The 27,452-nt window shown below is 34.1% G+C and overlaps 1 protein-coding gene across 1 annotated transcript in view; it reads right to left on the reverse strand.

Annotated features, from left to right (window-relative positions):
* Window positions 1–27,452, reverse strand: part of IL1RAPL1 (interleukin 1 receptor accessory protein like 1) — a 1,283,297-nt gene that overhangs the window by 252,574 nt on the left and 1,003,271 nt on the right. Inside the window, exon 6 of the mRNA XM_069463825.1 lies at window positions 20,165–20,239. Within this exon, the coding sequence (XP_069319926.1) occupies window positions 20,165–20,239 (75 nt within the window). The remainder of the gene's footprint in view (window positions 1–20,164; window positions 20,240–27,452) is intronic.

Raw genomic sequence — 27,452 nt, forward strand, 5'->3', positions numbered from 1 at the left:
AACACATATGAAAAAAATGCTCAACATCACTAATCATCAGGAAAATGCAAATTGAAACCACAATAAGACACCACTTTATCCCTATCAGAATGTCCATTATTAAAAAATCAAAAAACAATAGATGTTGGCGTGGATGTGGTGAAACAGGAATGTTTATACACTGTTGGTGGAACTGGAAATTAGTATAATCTCTGTGGAAAACAGTATAGAGATTTCCTCAAAGAACTAAAAGTAGACCTATCATTCAATCCAGCAATCCCACTACTGGGTATCTACCCAAAGGAAAAGAAGTCATTATATCAAAAAGACACCTGTACCCAAATGTTTATTGCAACACAGTTCACAATTGAGAAGATATGGAATCAACCTAAATGCCAAACAATTGATGAGTAGACAAAGAAAATGTGGCGTATACACACACACACACACACACACACACACACCATGGAGTACTACTCAACCATAAAAAGGAATGAAATCATGTAATTTGCAGCAACCTGGATTGAACTGGAGACCATTATCCTAAGTGAAGTATCTCAGGAATGGAAAATAAATACTACATGTTATCACTTATAAGTGGGAGCTAAACAATGGGTATAAATGGTCATAAAGTGGCATAAAGGACATTGGAAACTAAGAAAGGAGGAGGATGGGAAGGGGATGAGGGATAAAAACTTACCTAATGGGTACTATTTACACTATTCTGGCTATGGGCACACTAAAAGCCCTGACTTCAGATTATACAATTCATCCATGTAACAAAAACACTGTATCTCCTTAATATTTTGAAATAAATAAAAATTATTTTAAAAAAGGAAAAGAAAAAACTCTAAAATGCTGAACAATGTGACTGTTTCCATATTTTATAAAGTTATGAATGCCATTGTTATGGCTAGATATCATGATGTGTCTACTAATGGCGAAAAGCATATTATCCCCAACCTTTTATTTGTGAAGACTTTGGCTGGGAACAATATACCATTTTCCCTTAGTAGATATAATCACTGATCCACTTATGAACAGACATCTTTTTCAAGTGAATCAACTCTTGCCAAATATAAGAGAACAGCTGAGTATCGCTAAATTCATCTGTGAAGAGTTAGGATCTAACTTTCTTTCCTCTCTCAGAACCAGAACTATCTTTTTTTTCTTCTTGGAAAAGGGTTAGAGGCATGCTTCCCCTTGCTTTAGTTATTAGGCTCTTTAAAACTCTTGTGCTATGGACAGTTTCTGATAATATCTTCCCCATTTTCTAACCTCAAGGGCTACCTGGAAAAAGGTACACTTCGTATAGAAAAAAAAAAGACCACAAAACACAACACAGATGCACACATACACATGGGAGCAGCTCTGACAATTATTAAATGAAAGCTCTTATTGACACTTCACTGTTCATAATCTTAGGAAATTTTACTTAGTATCAGTTTTTGTGAATGTAGTAGAACATGTGACATAACTGTAGTGGGTTGAATGGTGCCCCCTCCAAAAGATATGTCCATGTCCTAATCTCCAGAATCGGTAAATGTTACCTTATTTGGAAAAAGGGTCTTGGCAGATGTAATTAAGTTAAGGTCTTGAAATGAGGAGATCATCCTCAGGTATCCAAGTGGGCCCTAAATTCAGTAAGTGACCTTATAAGAAAGGCAGAGGAAGATTTGAGACAGATAAAAGTGAAAGAAAAATACAGAGATGATGAAGCAATGTTGACCACAAAAGCAAATATTGTAGTGGTGCAGTCACAAGCCAAGGAATGCTAACAGCCACAGACCCTAAAAGAGGCAAAGATTCTCCCCTAAAGCCTCCAGACATAGTGCAGCCTTTGATTTCAGACTTCTGGCCTCCCAAACTGTGAGAGCATAAATTTCTGTTGTTTTAAGGCACCAGGTTTGTGGTAATTTGTTACAGCAACCACAGAAAACTACTACAAATACCAAGACAACTTTTCAGAAGGTGACTCAAATTGTTGCTAAATTTTAGCTCTGCTTTAAGAAATGTCTTCTTTCTCCACTTCATCCCTATCCTCATTCCCCAATATGGTGTCATACAAGCTTCCACTTGAAAGGATCTTCCGATCCTGATTTGAACCCTCTATGCCTGAGTTATAAAGTCTTCCTTTCTTGACACTAATGGTCTTACTGAGGAGATCACCCAGATGGTCTGTTAGCTCCCTCACATGGGTAGCAAAGAGCTCTAAAAAACATAGAGATCAGGATAATGACTAAGAAAACATCAGATTCACATGGTCAGAAGGTTTTTTTGTTTGTTTTAAATGATTGACACATAACTGTATACATTTATGGGGTACAACGATAATGTTTCTATAGAAACATAATGTATAAATTGTGTAATGATCAAATCAGGATAATTAGCATATCCATCACCTTAAATATTTATCATTTCTTTGTGATGAGAACATTCAAAAACCTCTCCTCTAGCTATTTAGACATACACAATATATTATTGCTAGGGTCCCCAACCCCTGGGCCATGGATCAGTACCAGTCCATGGCCTGTTAGAAACAGGGCCGCATGGCAGGAAGTGAATGGTGGATGAGCGAGCAAAACTCCATCTGTCCATGGTAGAAGCGGAACAACTGCTTGAGATCGCAAATGATGGTGGCCTTAAAAGTATGTTTGAAACAACTTCAAATCTCCATACATTCTGGATTAAAGTCAAGGTGTAATATCCTGAGATTGCCACAAAAGCACTGAAAAGTCTGCTTCCATTTCCAACATCCTATCTTTGTGAAGCAGGGTCTTCTGCAGTGGGAGCAACCAAAATGAGACTACAGAGTAGACTGGACATAAGCAACACACTTCGGGGTGTCACTGTCTCCCATCACCTCCAGATGGGACCATCTAGTTGCAGGAAAACAAGCTCAGGGCTCCCACTGATTCTGCATTATGATGAGTTTTATAATTATTTCATTATATATTGCAATGTAATAATAATAGAATAAGGTCCATAATAAATGTAATGCACTTGAATCATCCCGAAAACATTCCCCCCATCCCCAGTCCATGGAAAAATTGCCTTCCATGAAACCAGTCCATGGTGCCAAAAAGGTTGGGGACCACTGCATTATTGTTAAGTCTAGTCATCTTACTACCCCATAGAACACCAGAACTTATTCCTCCTATTGAAGTGTAGCTTTGTACTGGTCAATCAATCTCTCCCCACCCTCCCCACCCCTACTCTCCCCATTCTCTGATAAACACGATTCTACTATTCTGTGAGATCAACTTTTTAGATTCCACATATGAGTAAAAATACATGGTATTTGTCTTTCTGTGCCTGGTTTATTTCACTTAACGTAATGTCCTCTAGAATTTCATTCTTTTTATGCCTGAAGAGTATCCCATTGTGTATATATACCATATTTTCTATATCCATTCATCTGCTGATGGACATTTAGGTTGATTCCATATCTTGGCTAGTGTGAATAGTTCTGAATAAACATAGGAGTGCAGATATCTCTTCCATATACTGATTTTATTTCCTTTGGAAATATACCCAGTAGTGAGATTGCCAGATAATATGGTAGTTTTATTTTTAAGTTTTTGAGGAAATTTCATACTGTTTTTCATAATGGCTGTATTAATTTACATATCCACCAGCAGCCTGTGAGGATTCCCTTTTCTCTACATCCTCATCAACACTTGTTCTTTTTTGTTTTTTTTTTTTTGATAGTAGCCATTCAGCTAGAGTGAGGTGATATCTCATTGTAGTTTTGATTTGCATTTTCCTGAATTTTCTGTTTACAGACCTTTAAATTCCCCCAAAAAACAGAGAACAGTGATTCTCAACCTCCCTTCTAGATCTAATAATTTTTTCTTTTAAATTATTATGGGTACATAATAGTTATATATTTTTGTGGGGTGCATGTGATGTTTTGATACAGGCATACAATGTGAATTGATCAAATCAGGGTAATTGGGGTATCCACCACCTCAGGCATTTATCATTTCTTTGTGTCAGCAACATTCCAGATAGTTAGATAGAATGAACAATATTTGATAACACAACAAAGTGACTAATCAACAATAAGTTAGGGTATACTTTAAAATAACTAAAAGAGTGGATGTGTAATTCTCCTAATAAATTAAAATTTGGGTGGTGGGGAGAGGCAGGGGAGCAAGGAATCTGGGTGCATATGTTTTACAAAGGCTCTGCAGGTATTTATGATGCCCATTCTTAGTTAAGGATCATTGTCATAGATAGTTGGAGATGAAGATCCTCAGGCCATTGAGATTATCAGTGCATCAATAGCAAGACCACTACCCAATGGTTTGTATCCATATAACATGATAAGAAGAAATTCTTTATTTTGGAGAAAAACTAAATTAAAATGAAAATAAACTATAATATTAAAATAATTAAAATATATGATATTTGAAAAGCTGATGGATTATCAAACTGAATACAAAATGCACTTTTGCATTTGAAGACTGAACTGATCATTATTTCAATAAACTTTGAGAATCTTTGCCTTATCTCCCTACTGAGAAACTCTTCTCATAGGCTAGGATAAAGTCAGTTTCTATCTTATTTTCAATATTATGCTATTGTACGATTAAGAAAATACTTAGATTATTTTAATCATTGAAATTTAAAATAGAGTGTTCACCTGTGAATATGATATTTTTATTCTTATAATCATTTTCACAATTTGTGGATGTTTTCTGATACTAGTGCTTATGGAGTCTTGCACTTAGTAAATGTCAGCCCATAGGAAAAATTGCAAATTACTTTCTTAGGTTACTGCAGCATACATTTATATTAATATAATAAAAACATTTCTATTTCTATGTAAACATTATCAAGTTCCTTAAAGTTAACATATATTTACAAGCCATGGGGAAGATGCACTGTAAATGTCATAAAAATACCATAAGTTCAATTTAACTTTTCAGTTAACATTAATTTTGATTCAGTTGTTACAGGTTTCCTAAATGGATAATTTACTAATGTCTACATAGTTTTTAACTTTAAATGCTCAAACAATCATTACCTGGCTTTAAATTACTTATCTATATATAGTCAGATAATTATATTCGGAAAGAAAATGTGAAACCTAAATTAACAAAGGCCAACTTTGTGTGCAGGGAATTAATAGTCATAGTAAATTGACAAGTTAATTATTAGTTTCACTTTGTCTATTTTAAGAAGTGAAATGAGACCACTTGCTTTTTGCCTGCTATTTAAGAAGGGATTATAACTTGCTGCTTTTTAAAGAGTAAAACTCTCATGAACTAGAGGACTCTTCTATCAGCTTTTCTCACATTAACTTTTGCAGCTTGTGAGACATTCTGTTCATGAACGTTCTAAGTACTTCCATTTTCCTAAGTGCCTTGAAAAGAAATTTCATGCTTGAAGATCAGTGGAAGAAGAAAAGTGTCTGTTAAAATGTACTTGAGAGAACAGTAGTACAAAAAATGGGAATGAAAAAACAGGAGGCAAAGATGAACAGAATCAGATCCAAGAAACATGTAACTGAATTGAAAAAAAAAAAAAAACCCGAGAAACTTCTGAGATCTGAATGTTTGTGTACCCCCCAAAATTCACATGCTGGAACCTAATCATTAAGTTGAGGGTATTAGAAAGTGAAGCCTTTGGAAAGCGATTAGATCATGAGGGCTTTGCTTTTGTGAATGCAATTAATGCCCTTATAAAGGAGGCTTCAGAGAGCAGCTTTGCCTCTTCTGCCATGTGAGGACATAGCTTAGAAGGAGCCATCTATGAAGCAGAGGGCCCTCACCACACACCAAATCTGCTGGAATCTTGATCTTAGTATTCCCAGCCTGCAGAACTGTGAGAAATAAATTACCCAAAGATATTTTGTTTTAGTAGCCTGAACTGGCTAAGACAGAAACATTTAAAGGACGAGTTCATATTCAATTGAATTATTTCTAAATGTTCTATTTGATAAAACATAGAATCTGTTAACAGTGGAATAAAATAGAAATCAAGTAGTCCATGAGAATAGACGAGTTTAAATATTACAGGAGGGTCATGTGTTTAAGAGAACATTGCTCATAATTAGAACTCAACAAATCAATAGAGAAGGAAACCACAATCAATACACTAGTGTATAGAAATGTCCCAGGAACTGCAGTACATAAGCTTTGATCACAATCTGTAAAACGGGGGCACAACAAACATCATAGGCTGTTGAAAAGATGAAATGAGACAACATATTTAAATGTCTTGCAAATGTAAGATATTCCAGGAGCAAAGAGAAATTATAATCACTAATCAAGGAAAGCTGTGTCTACCAGGCCTGGACTATCTGGTTAATGAAAACCTCATTTGAATGACAGCTGAAACCATAAGGGAGGATGGAAAGTCTTGGCTTCTTCTTGAGGAACAAGGTTCATCCTGAGGTTACCTGAAATTATGATGTAAAGTCCTTGTGGACAGGTATCTGTCTACCTGTCTATCTACCTGCCTACCTACCTACCTATCTATGTAGCTTTTACCAGATCTTGTGCTCAGCAGACACTTAATAACAAAGTAGTAAATGGAACTAGTGAGCCCATTTCTCATTCAGAGCCCTAAGATTGTGGAGTCTACTTTACTAAACTTTAAAGATCTGTCTGAAACTCAAGATGCCTGTTAACTCTCTACCCTTGACCAGTTTCCTAGCTGAACTGTGATACGTAACTGTTCTTTTAACCCCTATTTATTTCTCCAAACTCAACCTACTGCTCTGTTGTGACCTTCAATACCCATCTGATCTTTCCTCCTCTGTCTAATGTGGGTTTGATTTATTGCTGGACTTCCCTAGCCAGAATCCTGGGCCTTTCTCTATCTGTCTCCCTCATCCATGAAGGGGAATCTTCAATCATATCAGGCAATAAACGCAAAGCCAACAGTTTCAGCTTCATTACTCTATAGTATACAGCTACTGAAAAGGGTGAGTTACAAATGTTGTTTTTATTTATGATTATTAAAGCTGAGTAAATGCTAAATGAATTGCTCACTCATATATTTCTGGGCATCAGGTACTGACCTACATATAAGAGATACAAAGATGAAAACACTGTAGTCCATTCTTTTAAAGTCCCAAGTTCAGTAAGGAAAATAGATACACAAAGGTATGTACACAAAATGATAAGAGAAATGTTCTAATGGAGATATGAAAAAGAGATGTACTAGCATGTGAGTGGTGGTAGTTAACTATGCCTAGTATGAGTAGAGTCAGGGAAGTCCTCATAGAGATGGGTCTCAAAATTTGAGTAGATAGGGAATTCCAGATGGAGAGTACAGCATGTGCAAAAGATAGAGTCATGCAGGTCCATGGTGTGGTCAGGAGTGCCTGGCCAGTGGTGTAGGCTTCATCGGAAAGTGAATGGAAGTATAAAGATAAAATGGGGACAGATTGTGAAGAAACTGCCTTTTAGCATCTAGATAACAGGGAGATACATAATATATATATATATTTTTGACACTTAAAATGGATATAGTTTATTGTACATAAATTATATTTCAGTAAAGTTGATTAAAATAAAATCAATTAAGACCACACATACACAAGGCATATTTGCATCAAGTGTTTTTTTCTCTTTTTTATTGATATATAATAAATGTACCTATTTATGGGTCACATGTCATATTTTGATATATGCATATAATGTATAATGATCAAATCTGGGTAATTGGGATACACATCACTTCAAACATTAATAATTTATTTGGAAACATATTTTTAAGCAGCAAATCTGGTATTATTCCAATTTACAAAGAGGATTTCTTACAAAATCAAACCGAGAGTCTGACAAACTGTGCTCCAATTTTTGACATTGTCCACTAAAAATCCTGATGCCTATTATAGGATTTCTACTCTCTGTTGCTTCAACTCTTGACTCTGATGACCATACATAGAAATGATGACTGCATTAAATTTCCAAAAGCTATTACATATAGGGTCTAATCAATATGGCAAGGATAATCACTGATCCTTTTCTTGGTACATAATGGCAAGCAAATTAGGTAATGTCCAGTCTCAAGTAAAGGAACTTAGTAGCAAAGATATATCCAAGGAAAATTTATAGGGAAGAGTGAGTAAAAATGTCTGCTGGGAGAGTTAACAGACTTTTCTACTTTTGTTAACTAGTCTGTGATTTTAAAAAAAAAAATAGGCATAACTACTTCTCTGTGGGGCCAGATTGTTAAGGAGAATTTGTCCATTTGATTCTACCTCCATGATTCCTATATCACCTGATGGGGTGATTCTTCTTTCATAATTAACTGTGGGGCTCTAAACTCCTTGATTCTTGGGTAAGAGATCTTGTTGTATTAGTTGTTCCAAACACATTACAAATCCACCTGTAACATGTTCCAATCTATACCATAATAAAACAGATTCATATTCCATGATAGCCATTCTGAATCCAAATCCTACTGTGAGCCCACATCATTTTTAAGATGGCTGCACAGTGCAACTGTATTTGGTGATATAAACGCTGGATTTACCAATCAGGTCCTTATTTGGCCAATATGATATTAAAAAATGAATTTGAAATCCTTTAGGTAGGACATGTTTTCCCCACTTTATCAGGGTCACCACTGCTCGTTATAGCATTATATCTGGCCTTACTTCACTCACTTATATTACATGAACTTGATTTTATGATCCATGCTCTCTATCTCTAGGAAACATATTTGCTTTTTTCTGAAAATGTCTTTAGCAGCTGAGAACCTGACATTTGGTTTGTGGTTGACATTAGGTTCAACATTGAGAGAGATAACGTACTACACAGGTTTAGAGAGAGCAGAGAGAGGATTGCAGGTGTGGAGCTGAGAAGCATGCACTACAGATACAGAGGAGGCAATATCAGTATTGGTTGGGAGAAGAGGCAAGGAAAAGTTTTCCATCCATGAGAGATTGCACTCAAATGCATCAGGATGGCTTGTTCTACCCTCACTCAGTTAACGAGGAGATATAATAAAGATGACAGCTACATTAATAAAATATAGATTAACTGAGAACGTTAAATGAAACAGATATTGAATATGAAAAGATGGACTCTGTAATAACTATTACTTCTTTCCCCACCTTTGTTAAAAGCCCCCCCCACGTCTATGTACTCACACAAAAATACAGATTTCTTCACCACAAGAGAGGGAGCATAGAATAGCCACTGAGCCAATGCCCCTCACCTCTGATGCCATAGTCACCTGTCCAAAATTTAGATCTGTAACCCTGTCTACTAGGCCAATCAGGGCTTCTCCTCAGAGAATTTCAAACTCTAGCTAAAATTCCAAACCTACGTTTCCTCCTGGTTAGAAGAACTGCCCTCACCCGGTGTATGCCTTCCTCCCCTCCCCTCACCCTGCCACACCACCGTCTATGAAAAATGATGACATGCAAAGAGAAGCAGAGAAGAAAGACAGAGAAAAGTCTAGCATTGCTCCAGTCCTCCTTGAGGCCAGCACCATTTCTGCCTTTGTAGTGATTTGTCACTTACGACCAGAGCTCTGCCTATATTTTTTCAAGTTTAAATTGCCTAGGGACAGGAAGTTGACCCAAAAAAAAATTCCCAAATTAATTTTTGCTTGAAATAGCCATCTATTTGAAACCAAAATAAAATGTTTGGATTATTTATCCTCTGAATCACTTATATTTTGCCTCAGTTCTCTATTTTATTTTGTGCACATAAAGTGTGATTAAAAGAAAATAAAATCCTGTCCTTTGTGTCCTGAAATCTGTCAATAGTAGGATTTACTCTTGATTGAACATTTCTTTTATATATAATCACTGATGTTCTCTATGACATGTAACTTCACCTGAAGCTAAAATCTCTTTCTTTCATCTAATAAAAGATTCACTTGTTTTATTTAGCTCCCACTATATTAAAATATTACTTCCATTCTCTAATTAGTAGCAAATCCTAATGAACAGCATTGGAGTGAAAACACATCATTAATGGGAAATAGAAAAGGGCTTTTTTTTCAAAAAATCATAATCATTAGAGATTACATTTATGTCTAAAATAATCTTATATAAATCCTTTAATAAATATGTGATACATAATTCTGAACCAAATATTTCATACTATTTATAAACAGTCAGTATATAATAAGCAGAGTGCATAAGAATAGTCTAATTGCATCCCAAATATTTTTGGCCAAATAGATACGTTTTTAGAAAGCACTAAAAATTTTTAATCAATTAATTAAAAAGTATTACAGTTGCCAAGACAGTTGACATTATCATATCAGAAATACATGTTCATCAGAAACTCTAAATTTCTTTCTTTTAAGACAAGAAATCAAAAACACTTTTTTTGGACTTCCCCTAAGCTATTTCACATAATGTCTTCCTACTACTGAATATTCGTGGTAATAATCTCAAATTTCCCTAGGACTTGTCATATTGTAAGTATCTTATTTCTAGTGATGGCTTGATATGACAGGACACACTGTATTTCATTTTTCCAGAAAAACAATGTACTTTCCTTTGCTCTCTTTCTACTCAAGGAGCTGCCAAATAGTTCTGTAAACACAGTTCGTTCTTTAGCAGACAAGTCCAAGGCAGGTGACCTGCTTTTATTAAGCTAGAAACTAAAACTCTCAGAGAGCGAGAGAGCCTGTAGCCTGCTTGTGAGTTTGAGGAGATGACCACTGGGGAGAAGTGGGAGAGAGAGGAAATTATAGACTCTCTTGGAATCTTAAGCAACTTGCCAACTTTCTCTCATGCTTATTGTGGACCAGATCTAGCAATGAGAGGTATCTTCTGACAAAAACATTGGGCCAAGGCTTACTTCAATACAGATGAATTTTGGAAAACAAAAACTCCTTATTAAGTTTTCTTTTCTTTTTTTTATTATTCATTTGGTCAGTATATGTTATAATTAGGTTTTACAAATTTTAATTACAGAATTAAAAAAAATATTTAGTGTTTCTGAGAAATTAGCATCAGGCCTATATGTGGTAAATTAGAAGGAAGCCTCTTTGTGAGATTTTGCTGTGGGTCTTAGTTTTAAAGCCTTATGGATAGTCTGTGCATTAGACTAGTGTAAATATATGGCATGTTTTGGAGCATATGTCTAGACACATTTAGGTAACTACTTCATTCATAAAACTACAAATCAAATTGTATTGTATATACTTTTATATTAAAAGAAAAATATTATTCAATAAATTTGAATACATTTATATTAAGACAAAAGGAAGCGATAAGTAGAATGATGTAATAAAAAGGGTCATACAAATTTCAGAAGAATCAAAATAGAAAATTCTGCTTTAAAACTTGTAAACAAAAACTCCCATCACAGTTCTAACTACAGAAAAACAAATGACACCGTAGACAGTTATTCTATTAGGATATATTTCAACAAAACTAAGGCAGATATAGTAGGATGGCCTTCAAAGTGCATCCCTTGTGAAAAGAAACTATTTTGTCATACCTGAACATGATATATTCTGGTTACTTAGATAGCCTACCCTACCACATCAATTGTCAAAGTATTTGATTAAAATGAAATACTGTTGATTCTGAAGCTGGTGAATAAAATTTAATATTTCCTCAGAGGAGTCAGAAAGTCACAATGGGGACATTCCTTTCCATTGATAGACAAAGGGAAATCACATGAGGTAATGGGCGGATGACCCTTTGTCTGGGTCAGTTAGAAATGCCAATTGCAGTTTCATATTTATGAACCTCATCTTCTGAAAATGTAAAAATCTGCATTACCACAGATAAAAGTTATGGGAGTGATTATTCAATTATAAAAGGGTTCTTATATAAAATTATTCACCACAGAATTTCTTTAAATAGCATATTTCCCTCATGCATATAAATCTTTCATTGATCATTAGCTACTTAAAAGAGACTGGGGGACAGAACCTCTTAAAGCAGACATGTTAAGCCACTGCTAATTAAGGATCAATCAAAACTGAAGGGAACACTTCTCTGAAATTATGATGATTCAATTTACCCTCAAATCTGTAGGAACATACTAAGTTGGTCAAGTAAGATTTGACAGGAATGTTAAGTATTTTAACATTAAACCATAAAATACTGGTTTCCTATTTTCATCATTGTATTCAAGCACAAGTTATTTTTTATGAAGAGTCTGCATATAATTTGAGAATGCTCAGTTATTTAGCCAAAATTCAAGAGGAAATTTATGGATGAACATCTCTATTTATATTCAATTTTTAAATAATGAGGGTCTTTTTATAGTTTCTATTTTAATGGACATCAGTCATGTGGTGCATATTCTTATTCTGAAACCTCTTTCAATATTCTACACCATAATGTCCTTTGATAGGTTTATTTCTGATAAATTGGCATTTACTTTGCAAATTCAGGAGCAGTTCTTGTTAACATAGGATACTCACTGCATTTTTCTATGCTAGTAAACTTCAACTATTAAGAATGGCTTAGAAAGCTTTATGATAACAGTGTTTGTCAGGGGAAAAGCAGCATTTTTCTATAAAATAATATATGACTATCATCAAAACCTTCATGAGGAACTTGACAGCCATAATGGTTTGATGCTTTGCTTTGTAAAATTATTTTCCATGTCTCTTAAGAAATATTATACCTGAATTTCCTTTGTTTAGAAAGATAATTTTTTCTCTCTTACTTTTGCCTTGATGGTCATTTATAGATTTGTGTGGCATAGTGTCCATTGAGTTGTGATTTTCTTAAAATGAGGCATCATTTTCTTCTGTTATAACTATATACTTACTATATGCATTTGGATAGACTTTTTGATAAATTAAGTAATTTAAAATAATATAAAATTTCATTGAAGTATAAAAATTTAGTATGCATATTGTGTTCTTAGAGGGGAGATGGAAATTAACTTTCTAAAATCTTATCCATCCTGTAATAAAGCCCATATCTGTTGCCATAATGTAACACTATAGTAAGAATATAAGCATGATCAAACATGAACTGACATTCAAAATGCATTTCAGGAATCTTCTATTTATAACACTTTATTTATGGCATTAAAATATCTTAACTACTAACAGCAAACATGTATTGACTACTTAATAAATGCCAGACAATATATTAATTTTTACATACATTATATGATCAAATACCCACATTAACTCTACAGAGGCAGTACTATCTTGGCACCCTTTTTATTGATTAGCAAACTGAAGGCTGGTTGTTCAAGAATATACCAGGAGTAAGCAGCAGAGCTGGATTGTAACATAGATACAATGACCTAAACTTGGAGCCAGTGATGTATGCTGCCTCTGAATTATAAAAACAACAACAATAATAATAATTAATAATATGATGAACTTTTGTAAATTTTTCACGTAAAAAAAACATGTAGCAATTTTGGGTCTCCGTTTTTTCATCAGTAAAATGAGAAAGGTTTGACTTGATAACTTCCAGATTCCCTTCACCTCCGAAAGTTCTTAATCTAGAATTGTGAAGAGTTACACCTATATAGTTTCTTAACTGCCCAGTGACAAATGAAATAGTACTCTTAGTGCTGTAGCAAAAGAACAATTTGTATAATACTTGTCTGTGTCCAACAAGACACTAGATGGTGGTGGTGAAGAGGGTGAAAATTTCAATGTTTCAGTGGACTCTCTGCGTTTCTTTTGCAACAGCACTGTGTCTTGGACCTTTTCTTTCTTCCCATCTTCTCTCCCTTCTGGGCCTTTTGCAAAGTAAGAGAATGTGAAGACTCACTTTTATTGTCTCTGTCCCAATTTTTAAAGCCTTTTAACGAGTCCTTTAACTGACTTCCAAACTTTTGGATATCAGTGGTCCATAGGAACTATTCTAAGCTTGATTTCCATCTTTTTTGGGGTTTAAACCTGTCCTAGCACTAGGCTTCGAGAATTTAACATTTAAAAAGGAAGTTCAACTTCTGCTTAGATAGCAATTTTTAAATCAAATATGCAAAGTTGCATTTTTTCCCAAACCTATTCCTGCTTTCTGTCATCCAAAAAAGACTGAATTTAAGAATTTGTGAGATTCGCAATTTAGATCATATAATGACCATAATGACCTACGAATACTAATACTAACTTCCATTTATTGATTTATCCTTTGCTTAATGATATGAAATATTAAGTTAAATAATGATATGACAAATCTTCATTTTCTGGTCAGAATCATATTTTTTGGAGACAGGGTCTCCCTCTGTCATCCAGGCTGGAGTACAGTGGCCTCATCATAGCTAACTGTAACCTCGAACTCCTGGGGTCAAGTAATCCACCTGCCTCAACCTCCTGAGTAGCTAGGACTACAGGCATGCGCCACCATTCTTGGCTAATATTTTTTTGTAGAGACAGGGTCTAACTCTTGCTCAGGCCTGTCTTGAACTCCTGGCCTCAAGTGATCCCCCCACCTCTGTCTCCCAAAGTGCTAGGATTACAGGCATGAGCCACCATGCCTGGCCTACAATTTTTAAGGTATCTTCTGGTTTCAAAATTAAGATATCAGACCAAAACAGCTGTAATTACTTTCATTTATCAAGGCACAATAAATTTGTATTGAGTAGAACTGAATGTCATCAGTTTAAATAATTATAATATAAATAATAATATAATGAATATTATAATGTATTTACTTTTACATGTTTTAATTATGATGTCTATTTGTCTGAAAGCTCTGATTTGTGTCTAATAAGGTTTATTTCAGGCAGTAGAACTATGCTTATCAGCATGTCTTTTTTAAGTGGGCAAGAAGAACATCAGTTTTCATAAAAAGCTTGGACTTTGGGTATTGTTTTTCTCCACAGTAGAAAAGGAAGTTTTATGGTTTTTATTTGAGTTTGTCAGGGAAAATATGTCTTATATGTTCCCTATGGTGCAATAAAATCAAGTCAACAGTATTACATTTGCTTATGACAACCAGTAGAGTAATTGTAGATGGAAAAACCTGGTCAATACTGACTTTTCTATCTCTGGGAATGGTCATTTTTACATCACGTGCACAAATCAGCAAAACATTAATTTTTAGAATCAACAGTATTGCATGCCACTTTCATAACTGGTTATCAAATTCAACACCTGAATTATATCATTTCTAGAGTGTTGATATTAAGTATTTCCCTATCTTAGAGAGATACAAAAAGATTTCCCAAGTTTACTAATATAGAGTAGTTACTATTCAGAAAAGGAGTGTTTTGTTTAAAGAAAACAACAGCTATGAAAATATAGATCTATAGGGCAAATGATAGAGGGCTCCATAAAATAATTTCCTATAGGATTTCATTAGATTAACAACTCAACAAGCATATTTGTAATAGGATGCATCCTTTTCTTACACAATATATTTGTTTACAGATTTCCAGAACATATAAAGCATCAAAGTAAAGTATGTTTCAATAATTAATTATTTTAGCAACACAGTAAACTAAATCTTATATAATTATCATGGCATGGAGTTTTCCTATAAAAATATTGATCAGGATCTATTATACAACTTATGAACATTTTCCCTCATTCTACTTGAAATTTAAAATTCTGCAAACTACAGTATGGTGGAACAAGGCAAGGAGTACTTGTAAATTTCTAGTGTGACGTTTTATTTTAATTAACCTATAGTTAAACTGGATAAAGTTATATATATGTGTGTCCTTTTTTATCAGGATGAATGTTTAAAAATTTGAGGTTTCATTATGTTGTCAACCACTTTCCTCTAGATGTTAACATCTGGTGAATGATTTTTGCTCGCTCAGATACACTAAGTGTTTGCTTTTTAATAAACAACAAGCAAGAATAAATTGTTAAAGAACAGTAAGAACACTATTGGGCAGTCTCCTCATTATTTTCCCTTGCAGAAAATTTGGAGATGTGTGTCCTTTGTGCCTTGTACACTTTATTGTCAGTTAGTATTTATTGACATTTCATGTGCTCAGAGTACATCACAAACTTACTGCGTACTTTATTAAGAAACATAGAATCTAGAGGAAGATCTCAGTTGAGCATTAGGATGAGCAAGAGAAGAAAATGGATAGGGATTGCAGATATTCAATTAGGTTTCTATATTTCCCCAAACATAGACACTTACCTAAATGGACTAGATCCTCCAAATGTGGATTAACTCAAAAAAAGAGTGGCCACTTGTACTCAATGAGTAAAGACAGAAAAAGAGATAAAAGATAGGAGGAATAAATGATTTTTATATCAAAGGAAATAGATTTTTCCCTTAAGAGTTCTATGTATTTATTTTGTTCAAGATTAAGAGGCTATAATACTCATTATATAACTCTGGTGAGAATTCTGAAAATATGTTGTAAGAGCCTTTCACAAAACTATTTCATTTTATCTAGTATTTTTCCTTTTAGGAATCTGTCCTGTTTAAATAATTATAAAGTCAGGGGAAACATGTATAGGTAAAGATCATCACATCATTGTTTATAATAATAATTGAAAAAAATCCAAATTTCCAGATATATAAAATTATAGGACATTCATGTGGATATAATGTAGTCATTAAAAGGGTTTCTAAGAACATTTAATAGAAGAATGTGTTTACAGGCCGGGCGCGGTGGCTCACGCCTGTAATCCTAGCACTCTGGGAGGCCGAGGCGGGTGGATCGCTCGAGGTCAGGAGTTCAAGACTAGCCTGAGCAAGAGTGAGACCCCGTCTCTACTAAAAATAGAAAGAAATTATATGGACAACTAAAATATATATATACAAAAAATTAGCCGGGCATGGTGGCGCATGCCTGTAGTCCCAGCTACTCGGGAGGCTGAGGCAGTAGGATCGCTTAAGCCCAGGAGTTTGAGGTTGCTGTGAGCTAGGCTGACGCCACGGCACTCACTCTAGCCCGGGCAACAGAGTGAGACTCTGTCTCAAAAAAAAAAAAAAAAAAAAAAAAAAAAAGAATGTGTTTACAGTGTAGAGTAAGAAACAAGATCCTTTTCTCTATTTCTCCCAAATTTCTACCATTAACCTATATAATTATTTTTAAAGCAAAAGCAAAAATTTAAATAAAGTGATATGTTTAGATGAGTAATTAATGATAATTTTCAGTAAATTTTGAGTTATAAAATATATGTCTCACTAGGTCAAGGGTAGGGTGAATTTCTACTCTTTCAAAGTCTGATAGCGATGGAATATACCATCCTCTTCTCTGGAAGCTTCTGAAAGTGGGCTCCTGGCCATAACAGGCAAGCCACGTCTCTGAATTACATCCTCAGGGCTCAAACTCAGCAAGACAATTGTGTTTGTCTTTTGATTCCCTTGACTACAGCAGCCTGAAAGAACTAAGTCAGGCTCACCTCCTGGATTGACCTTCAGATTTATATAGTGTGATTTCTGGGCCTTTTGCCCAAGAAACTGCTTTCTATATGTTTGCTGATGCCCAAAAGTTATTTAAAATGGACAGCTTTCTTTTTTTCACATTTAGAAATAACACATAGATGCCACTTAAAGTGGAAATGCCAACCTGTAACCACATATTGATTGAAATTCAAACCCATCGATTTATGTATTTTGTATGAATTTAGTTTCCATTATATATCTTTTCCCTAAGTGCTTTGCTTTTTAGTGTCTTTTGCTTTCTACAGTGAAATAGTTTAAACGATCATGATTAGATCGTTTCCAGTTTGAGAAAATGAAGGAATTAGAACAGGAGGACACAAAGGACATAGAAAAGGGAAAGGTAAATACGGCCAGCAGATGGCAGAGAAAAGCAAATCTGCAGATGAAGGGCAAATCCATGAACTTCATGATTTTATCAAAGTTCATTAGTAATGAATTACATATATTTGTGAACAAACTAGAGAACCAATAGACTAGCAGTTACCAGGGTTGATTGGATATGTGTGTAACTTAGCCAGGATGCTCAAGTTAGGTCACCGGACATGTACCAGGTCAGCTTTTTGTAGTTTCTGATGATTTTTCTTATAGTATAGCTCATACAAGAGTTTTATTATCCTCTGAGGTCATTGCTCAATTTGAGAATAGGTTGAGGCAGACCTCTCAGGTCTTGAACAATGAAATTCTGTTGAAGATTCTCACTTTCTCATAAAAGTAGACACCACTTATAGGTTCCCCATCACTGGTGCAAGCCATACTCCTTACTCCCACCCATGACTCTTCACTCAGTACCCCTTTCTTAGTATTTGATATCAAATTTTAAACCTGTTGAAATCGATAGATTTTTCAAATCTAGAAAGGGCAAAAATCAAATCAAGGAAGTGAAAAGTCAAAGTACATATTTTAAAAAACAAGTATATTTTAGGCATCTCGTGTGTTGTCTTTAATATTCTCTCCTATTTTCACTTAACTTTTTTGATCAGTTATTCATCTACTAGCAACACTACCAAGGTAACAACAGTACTAGCAACATAGTTCTTTCAAATCAAATGTTGCTCAAAACCCCAAAGATTAAGGTTACATTTTTCTAACTAGTGAATTTTTTATCTGATACACTAAGATCCAGAATCATAAAATAAAAACAAAAGGTGCTTAAAAGAATCCATTAGTTTAGTTAGTGGTTAAAGAGAGTTCATGTTGTCTTTTCAGTGACAATAAAGGAGTTAGAGTATTTTAGAGCATTTTGATAACAGACATGTCCATATTTCTTCAAATGAATGTATAGTCAAACCTTCCAATTTGCATAAGAATTTTTTATATTTTAATTTGATGTGGTTAGTCTTTATGACTGTTCAAGAGAAAGTAATGTTTTTAAAAATATCTTTACAAATTCTTCCATTTTGTAAAACACAATAGTAGGACATAGAGGGCAATGTGATTTATTCTAAATTCAGGGACAATAAAAAGAAACCCAATGGGCAACCATCAACCATAAAATTCTTTTAATTATGTTTTCAAGTAAAGACACACAATTAATTTTATTTTTCTCATGTTCATTACAGAAAACTGGTACTATAAACCCCCTCATTCTTGGCCCAAAAGTTTATAGTTTTGCATAACTCCTTAGATATACATCTTCCTAAGAGTTACTAAAAGATCTGTAGAAGCATCATGGCCACTTACGAGAATCTATCTTTCAAAATTTCCTAATAAAGTAGCAATAAATTCCAATATAATTCAATATAGCATAGCATAAATAAAGAGCAAGATACAATTTTAGTATATCTATTTGTTTCATTTGTATCATTGTTTTAACATTACTTATAGTCTTCCAACTACTTGCATGTATATTACATTAACTCAAGAGGCTTGAATTTGCCACCAAAGAAGCATATTAATACCCTGACTTGTGTAAATCTTGCATATGCTCATGCCTCAAAGTTAGCAAATATAAGCATTCCAAGTGTTAGGAATCCATTGACCACAATAATTTTGTAGGTTCTAAACTATTATCGTATCTTTGTGCACTACAGGAACAATAATAACATTGATAACTTAAGGGATGGGATACTGATTCTTTATACTTGTATATAGTAAATGCATTTTTACCCTCAAGTGATTAATATAAGAAGAAATTCTTTAACAAACATGAATATTCAGTTAAAATGAGACTTTTGATAATCTTTTATACCACATCACTAAAAACAAAAAAATTTCTGCTGAACTTTATGATGTATACCTGCATATTACAATTCTCTTGCATAAGAGAATATAACTAAATGTACCATATATATTTATACTTAATTGGGGAAATTTTAATAAATTGGTATAACTGAGTATAGCTAAATCAGACTTGAAAATTCTAGACTAACCTCTAAAATAATTATGTTACAATTCTGATTTGTGTACAACTGAATATTTTTTAAGGCATATTTTGCCCATGCCCTTATGTCCCAAATTTACTGGTCCCTTAGCCAAAAGTCAGTTGTTCATATTAGATTAAAAATGTTTTAATTGTGATAATTAAATTTACTTTAATGAATTTGTACCCTTTCCCCTAAATTGCAGAAATTGTATTTTAATTATTAATAGTTATTATAAGTCAAATATTTCTATACTGTCTGATTTAAAAACAATTCAAACATTATAAGATGACACTTTAGCCTATCTCATTTCTCAACAACCACCTAAATAGCACATGAGTTTTTACATCCATATGTCTAGTTAGGTCCTAAGATACGCACTGCAGGGAACAGAATGTCTAGGTATGCTGGCATTTGCTAATTCTGCTCCCTATAAATACACATTGGTTAAGCTCAGAGTATTGCATCAGGTTACAATCTAGGCTTATTAACTGTCAGAATGTATTGAGAAAAGTATATTTATTAGAATTAAAGAATTACTCACCCAGCTGGGTCTCCTGAATTGTGAGTTTGCTTTCCACAGGATACAAAAGCTTGGGTGGCTTATCAGTCAGAGGAGCTGAAAAACAACAACAATAATAATATAGAGACTTAGAGTTAAGCTGCATGAACAAAAGGATAGAATACAGTTTATTTTCCCAAATATTTTTCATTCTCAAAGTAGTATCAAAACACTCTACCAATTAACGACATACATATTGCAGGTCGCACCTTCAGGCAAGCTGAAAAGCGATTAAATTGTATACAAGTAAAATATAATACTTCCAAATTGACAGTCACATGACACTAATGAATTACAGAATCAGGATTGGTCAGTCCTTAAGAACATATGCCTGTACTTCATGAAACATTACCAATTTCTATCTTGTTTATTTTTTAAAGGGCTGTCCTACATTTTTTTCTGTGTTGATTAAGGCCACACAGGATATATGTGGCATGTATTACAATGTTAATGATTTTTTTTGGCATAAAGTTCTCTCATTCTTCTTAATTCCTTTTGTAGTTCCCATACCTTGGATCATATCACCCACAAACCTCCCATTTAGTAATTACATTAAGGATTTCCTACATACATATTCTCTAAATGGGTAGCAATGTGGTATCAAATCAGTACGAGTACAAGCAAGCATACCCACACCAAGGGAATATTTTTAAATGATATGTTCCAGTTATTCTAAACTCTTTATTATTACTATTATCTATTACATTTTATAGTACTTAATGCTAATTTCCAGGATATACTCTCTTTGATTTTAAGCTTCTGCACATTTGTTATTTGTATTCTCATCAATTTCAATTATCGCCTAAAAATCTAAGAGTGTGCTATTAGGCATCTTAAAGATAGTTTTGCCATTGCATACTTCATTCCTAGCCAAACTAGACTATCTAGACTTTATACAAATAGTCAGTTCTCCTTCATTAAGCTTCCCCCCATACCTTGCCTTTTCTGATTGAATTGCCTAAGTCCCTTGAAACCTGTCACTGCAACTTCTACTCTGTATCAAGTACAGAAATGATCAATTAAGGGTTGCTGAACTAAATGTTTTTGCTTTGAGGGCTTTCTTTCTTCCTTGCCAGGAGGACATGCCAGCTTGGTTGATAACTGGAAGGCTGATCTAGACAGAACTGCCAGGAGTTGGCCACATACACTTATTGCCAAGAGATTTGAGAAATTCAAGCTGCTTCCACAGTTTGTCTCCATCTCTCTTTAACAGAAAACACAATCAGTACAGAGAGATGATGCACCACAAACAAGGAAAAAAAAAAGAATTAGTTTTGAGTCCTAGTTTGGGAGACCAACCTCACATATGATTGATAGCTTTTGTTCATAACTATTTGAAAGCATTATTCATTCATCTTTATTACTATTTAACAAGAGATGAAAATAAAGGGCAAAGGAAAGTTTGGATAATAGGATGAGATCAATGGCTTTGAAATTCTTCTCAAAGATATGACATCACTCTGATTAACCTTAAATTCTCTTATTTCTTGCCTAAAGTGATCTTAATGGATTTTATTCTCCTACCACCTAATCAGCTTATTCATGTTGGCAAAATAGTTTGTCATTGATAGGGCAAAAAGCCACATTTATTAAACTCTGGCTATCAAATTATTTCAGTGAACTTCAAAGGCAACTATGGTATCAAAATAACTGGTTTATTCAGTAAATTAAGTCAGTTTATAAAATCTTGTGATTATGCGGTTATAAGTAGACAACTTGACAGTTTGTTATAGAAAGAAGCTGAGAGAAATGTTCCCTGTTTAAACACATCCCACACTAGTTTGTGGTAAGGGAAAAATAAAGATCTACAGAGAAAGATAATAAAATCCATATGTAGCACATTTGTTCAGAAATATAAAATGGTTTTGTGGTCCTCCACCCCAACTCGCCACCCACTCTTGGCATAATGTTACATCCTTAAGAGCTTTCATATTACTCTCATGTGACAAACCACAAGTTAATAAAGGAATTCTTTGAGACTCAGTCATGGAATTGTAAAATGTTAGAGACAGACAGAATTATGTGCTTAAGTTCTTTGATTTTTAAACCATGTTTTCTAAAACTGTATGATTTCCACCAACCCCCTCGGGGCAGGTGAATTGAAAACGGAGATAGGGATGGCCCACTGGGCTTGGCTTCATGTCTCGTCGTGCCATCCTCTCCTCTTTGACAAAAGTAGTTCTACTTTTATTTATCTTATACATCAGTATTTCACCCAAGATGTTTACCAAACAAATTCAATTCAATTCAAATGATATAAATTAACATTAAACACTACAATGTACCAGACATTGTGAGAGGGGCTTTGGAATTTCTCTGGTTTCTTCCCTTATACCTTACAGTGCTCTGTACTTTAAAAAAAAAATAAAAAATTCTGGACTGATTCAACTCCCTTGTTTTAGAGATCAAGGATCTGAGGTACAAAGAGATCAAATGGCTTGCCAAAGGTAACACAGCAAATTAAAGCTGGAATTCTTGTTAGATCTTTTCTTCCCAATTCTTTGTTATATGCTCCTTGAAAATTCTTTCAAGCAACTATCACATAGGCCTGTGCAAAGTCTCCCCTCAAGGTGTGTGCAATCTGTTAGAAGAGAGAAAACATGCAGCTAAGTCATCATAACCTAAAGCAGAGAGCTCTTGCAGTACAATCTGTCATCATCTGTGTCATGTTTTGGTATTATGCTATGATGGGTATCAATTAAACACATTTCTCATATGATTTTTCCTATCTTTGATAGAAGTGAAGGGAAACTTCCATATAACACAACAGCTGAAGACATGAGCTGAATTATCCATTATTTGATTGTTTCTGGTACATAATGGTGTTTAATAAATATTAGTTGAACTGAATTGACAGAAAATCTGGAAAACAAATGCACGAATTGTTATGACCAATCAAGATGAACACATACACAAACACAAGACCCTCTTTATTTTCTGCATTGGCAAAGATTAAACTGGTGGGAAATTAAAACAAATTAAAATTTAAAAAGCAAGGTTGTTAGCATCAGACCATGACTTGACCAATTGAAATTTTATTGTCAAGAAAACAACTCTTCTTTGGGGACACTTCTTTCCTTCTCTGACACACACACACACACACACACACATACACACACACTCACAACTAAAATCACTTAACAACTAAAGAAAATCCAACAGTAGTTATATGAAGCACAAGATGATTTTAAATCCTAACCATATTTTGTCTACCAAAATACAAAATTATAGTAGAGATGTTTGTCTCACTAATTATGCATTAAATATAGCTTTGTATCCACCAACAAAAGTACTTTTCAGCCTTCATTTTGTTCTTCAGAACACCCTAATAGCACCATTAAAGCTGACATAATCATTTAAAATAATAACAGATCTCTCTTGCAGAGTTATTAATGTCTCAATTGATAAAACTATTCTGTAGAGTAGAAGGGGAATTTTAAGGACATTAATTTTGCTTACCAGATGCCAGTTAGAAATATCTAGAAGCTGGTATACATGAAGGTGTGTACAGGATTGATTCCTTATCTATAATTAGGTTCTCTAACCATTCATGAAGGAATGTAGTCCCTCTTTTCTCCATCCATTGTACACTTGAGTTACAGAACAGTAAAAAGTAGGACACTGTCTTCCTAAAACAAAAATGACAACTGACCAGAGTAAATAGGCCAGGATTCTTGAGTCTTTCCAATGTTCTTAAAGAGGAGAGAAATTTGAAGAATCTAGGATAAACATATCTTTCTCTATTGAACAATTGCCCCTTAAAATTTAATTTTAATCCCTCACATACTAATCCATCACATATTATTGAGAATATTCAATACCTCTTAGATACTTATTCTATCACAAAATTTACTCTTTCAAAACCATAGATAATTTTCATAATTTATTTGAATTAGTTCCTTTCTTTGCTTTGTTTCTTGGAAGAATTATGTTAAAGTAGGAAGATCACATACTTAGCTCTGAGGGAGGCATCTTTCTAATAATTCCTGACTCTGCCTTGTTGGTTTGGCAATTTGGAGAAGTTATTTAAAGTGTTGTAGTCTCAGTCTTCTTTTATGTAAAAGATGACATAAATGGTCTCCCCACATGGATTGGTGTGAGTATTAAATAGGATACAGAGTAAGTGCTTGCATATAGTAGATGAAAAATAAATCTGTTTTAATTATACCCATCAAAGTTTGGGACAACAGCATTTAGCAGCCTATGTAGCCTGATAAGAAAAATATTACTATTTGTGAAATAATGCACTGGATATTTAACCAAGGGTTCAAAAGTGGTTTTGACCCAGATTTAAGAATCATTACCACTTCCCACATTAGTTGCCATAGCAGGGGAATTGATCTGTCCTTCAAGAATTCACTCTAACAAAAACATCAGTTAAAATGGTGTCATCAAAAAGACAGGCAATAATGAATGCTGAAGAAAATAAGGAGAAAGGGGAACACTCATATACTGTTGGTGAGAATGTAAATTAATATAAGCACTATGGAGAAAAGTATGGAGGTTCCTCAAAAAACTAAAAGTAGAACTACCATGTCATCCAGCAATCCCCTGCTGGGTACATATCCAAAAGAAAGGAAATCAGTACATTAAAAAGAAATCTGCACTCCCATGTTTATTGCAGCACTATTCACAATAGCCAAGATTTGGAATCAACCTAAGTGTGCATGAATGGATGAACGGATAAAGAAATTGTGTTACATATACACACACAAAAATGAATGAAACCCTGCCATTTGCAACAATATGGATGCAACTGAAGAACATTATTTTTTTTAAATTTTTTATTGATACATAATAATTGTACATATTCATGGAATACATGTTATATTTTGATACAAGCATATAACATATAATGATCAAATCAGGGTAATTGGGACATGATTCACCTGAAATATTTATCATTGCTTTATGTTGGGAACATTTGAAAACTAGCTATTCTGAAATATAACAAATCATTGCCAACTGTAGTTGCCCCATTGCACTATTGAACACTGGAACTTTTTCCTTCTATTTAACAGAATTACCCCTTCCCACCACCATTACCAATCTCTAGCAGCCACCATTCTATTCAGTACCTCCTTGAGATCAATTTTTTTTTAGGTCCCATATATGAGTGTGAAAATGCAATATTTGTCTTTCTGTGGCTGGTTTATTTCACTTAAAATAATGTCGTCCAGATCCACCCATGTTTCTGCAAATGACAAAATTTCCTTCTTTTTCATGGTTAAATAATATTCCATTGTGTACATACACCATGTCTTTTTTATCCATTCATCCCTTGATAAACACTTAAGCTGATTCCACATTTCAGCCATTGTCAATAATGCTGCAATAAACACTGAAGTGCAAATATCTTCTAGTTACATTTTATGCCTTTGCCTCACCCAAGCGAGGTTTAGAGGCATGCCCTTCCCCTCTACAATGCTCACCGTGTCTGTGACCATTAGTTGTGAGTTTACCACCTCCCAATCCCCTAATCCCTGGAGAATATTACTACCATGTGAGCACCTAGTGTTGATCAGTTAGTACCAGTTTGACGGCAAGTATATGTGTAGACTGTTCCTCCAATCTTGTGATACCTCACTGCGGATAATGGGCTCAAGCTCAATCTAGGAAAATATAAGAGATGCTAGATCACTGTTGTTTCTTGTAAATGAGTAATATTCCATTGTATACATATACCAAATTTTAGTAATCCACTCATGAATTGATGGGCACTTGGGTTGTTTCCACATCCTTACAATAGTGAATTGTGCTGCCATAAACATTTGGGTGCAGATGTCTTTATTACAGAATGTCTTTTGCTCTTTTGAGTAGATGCCTAATAGTGCTATTGCTGGATCAAATGGTATTTCTATTTTTAGCTCTTTAAGGTATTTCCAGATTCTTTTCCACAGAGCTTGCACCAATTTGTAGTCCCACCATCAGTGTAAGAGTGTTCCCGTCTCTCCACATCTTCACCAGCATTTGTTGTTTTGGGATTTTTTGATAGAGGCCAATCTCACTGGGGTTAGATGATATCTCATTGTGGTTTTGATTTGCATTTCTCTAATGATTAGAGATGTTGAGCATTTTGTATATGTTTGCTAGCCATTATTCTGTCTTCGTTTGAAAAGTTTCTGTTCATTTCCTTTGCCCATTTATTGATGGGGTTGTTTGATTTTTTCTTGTTGATTTTTTTAAGTTCTACATAGATTCTTGTTATCAGCCCTTTATCGGATATGTAGAGAGAAAATATTTTCTCCTATTCTGTAGGCTGTCTATTCACTCTAATGATAGTTTCCTTGGCTGTGCAAAACCTTTTTAATTTGATCAGATCCCATTTATTTATTTTCGTTGCTGCTGTGATTGCTTTGGGGGTCTTCCTCCAAAATTCTTTGCCTAGGCTGATGTCTAAAAGGGTCTTCCCAACATCTTCTTCTAGAATTCTTAAGGTTTCATGCCTTAGGTTTAAGTCTGTTATCCATCTTGAAGAACATTATTTTAAGTGAAATAAGCCAATCACAGGAAGACAAATCTTGCATGTTCTCACTCATATGTGGGAAGTAATTATTAGTATTAAAAACAATTGATCTCATGGAGACAGAGTAGAAAGATGGTTACCAGAGGCTGGAAAGGGTAGCAGGGAGGGGGATAAAGTGAGAATGGTTAATGTATGCAAAAATATAGTTAGATAATTAGATAGAATGAACAATAATTGGTATCACAACAAAGTGACTATAATCAACATTAAGCTAGGGTATACTTTAAAATAACCAAAAGAGTAGAATTGGAATGTTCCTAACACAAAGAAATGATAAATTCCTGAGGTGATGAATGCCCTAATTACCTTGAGTTCTATGCCTATATCAAAACATCACCTGTATCCTATACATATATACAACTATTATGTACCCATTATAATTAAATATAAAATTTTTGAAACAAATTAAAGACTTTTAAATATGCAAAGCAATGTACAAGGGTTGTAAAGGATGCAAAAGTAAACAAAACACATTTAAAGATTGTAAGTCCTCACAGAGTTTACAATCTAGATAATTATAAATACTTCCATAATCTCATTTCAAAGACATTTATCAAATACTTAAAATAGTAACTACTAAATTACAGATAAAAGGATGAGTAAGACATGGAGTCATCCGTAAGGATGTTTTTAGATGAGAACATATTTATGATGCATTGTGGTGAGTGCTATACTCAGAAATAATTTCTTTGTGACCCTATTTAATTCTAAGATTTATATAGCTGACATGAAAACATGCTTTGT

Source organism: Eulemur rufifrons, chromosome 30, assembly GCF_041146395.1.
Source record: "Eulemur rufifrons isolate Redbay chromosome 30, OSU_ERuf_1, whole genome shotgun sequence".
NCBI classification, from domain to species: domain Eukaryota; kingdom Metazoa; phylum Chordata; class Mammalia; order Primates; family Lemuridae; genus Eulemur; species Eulemur rufifrons.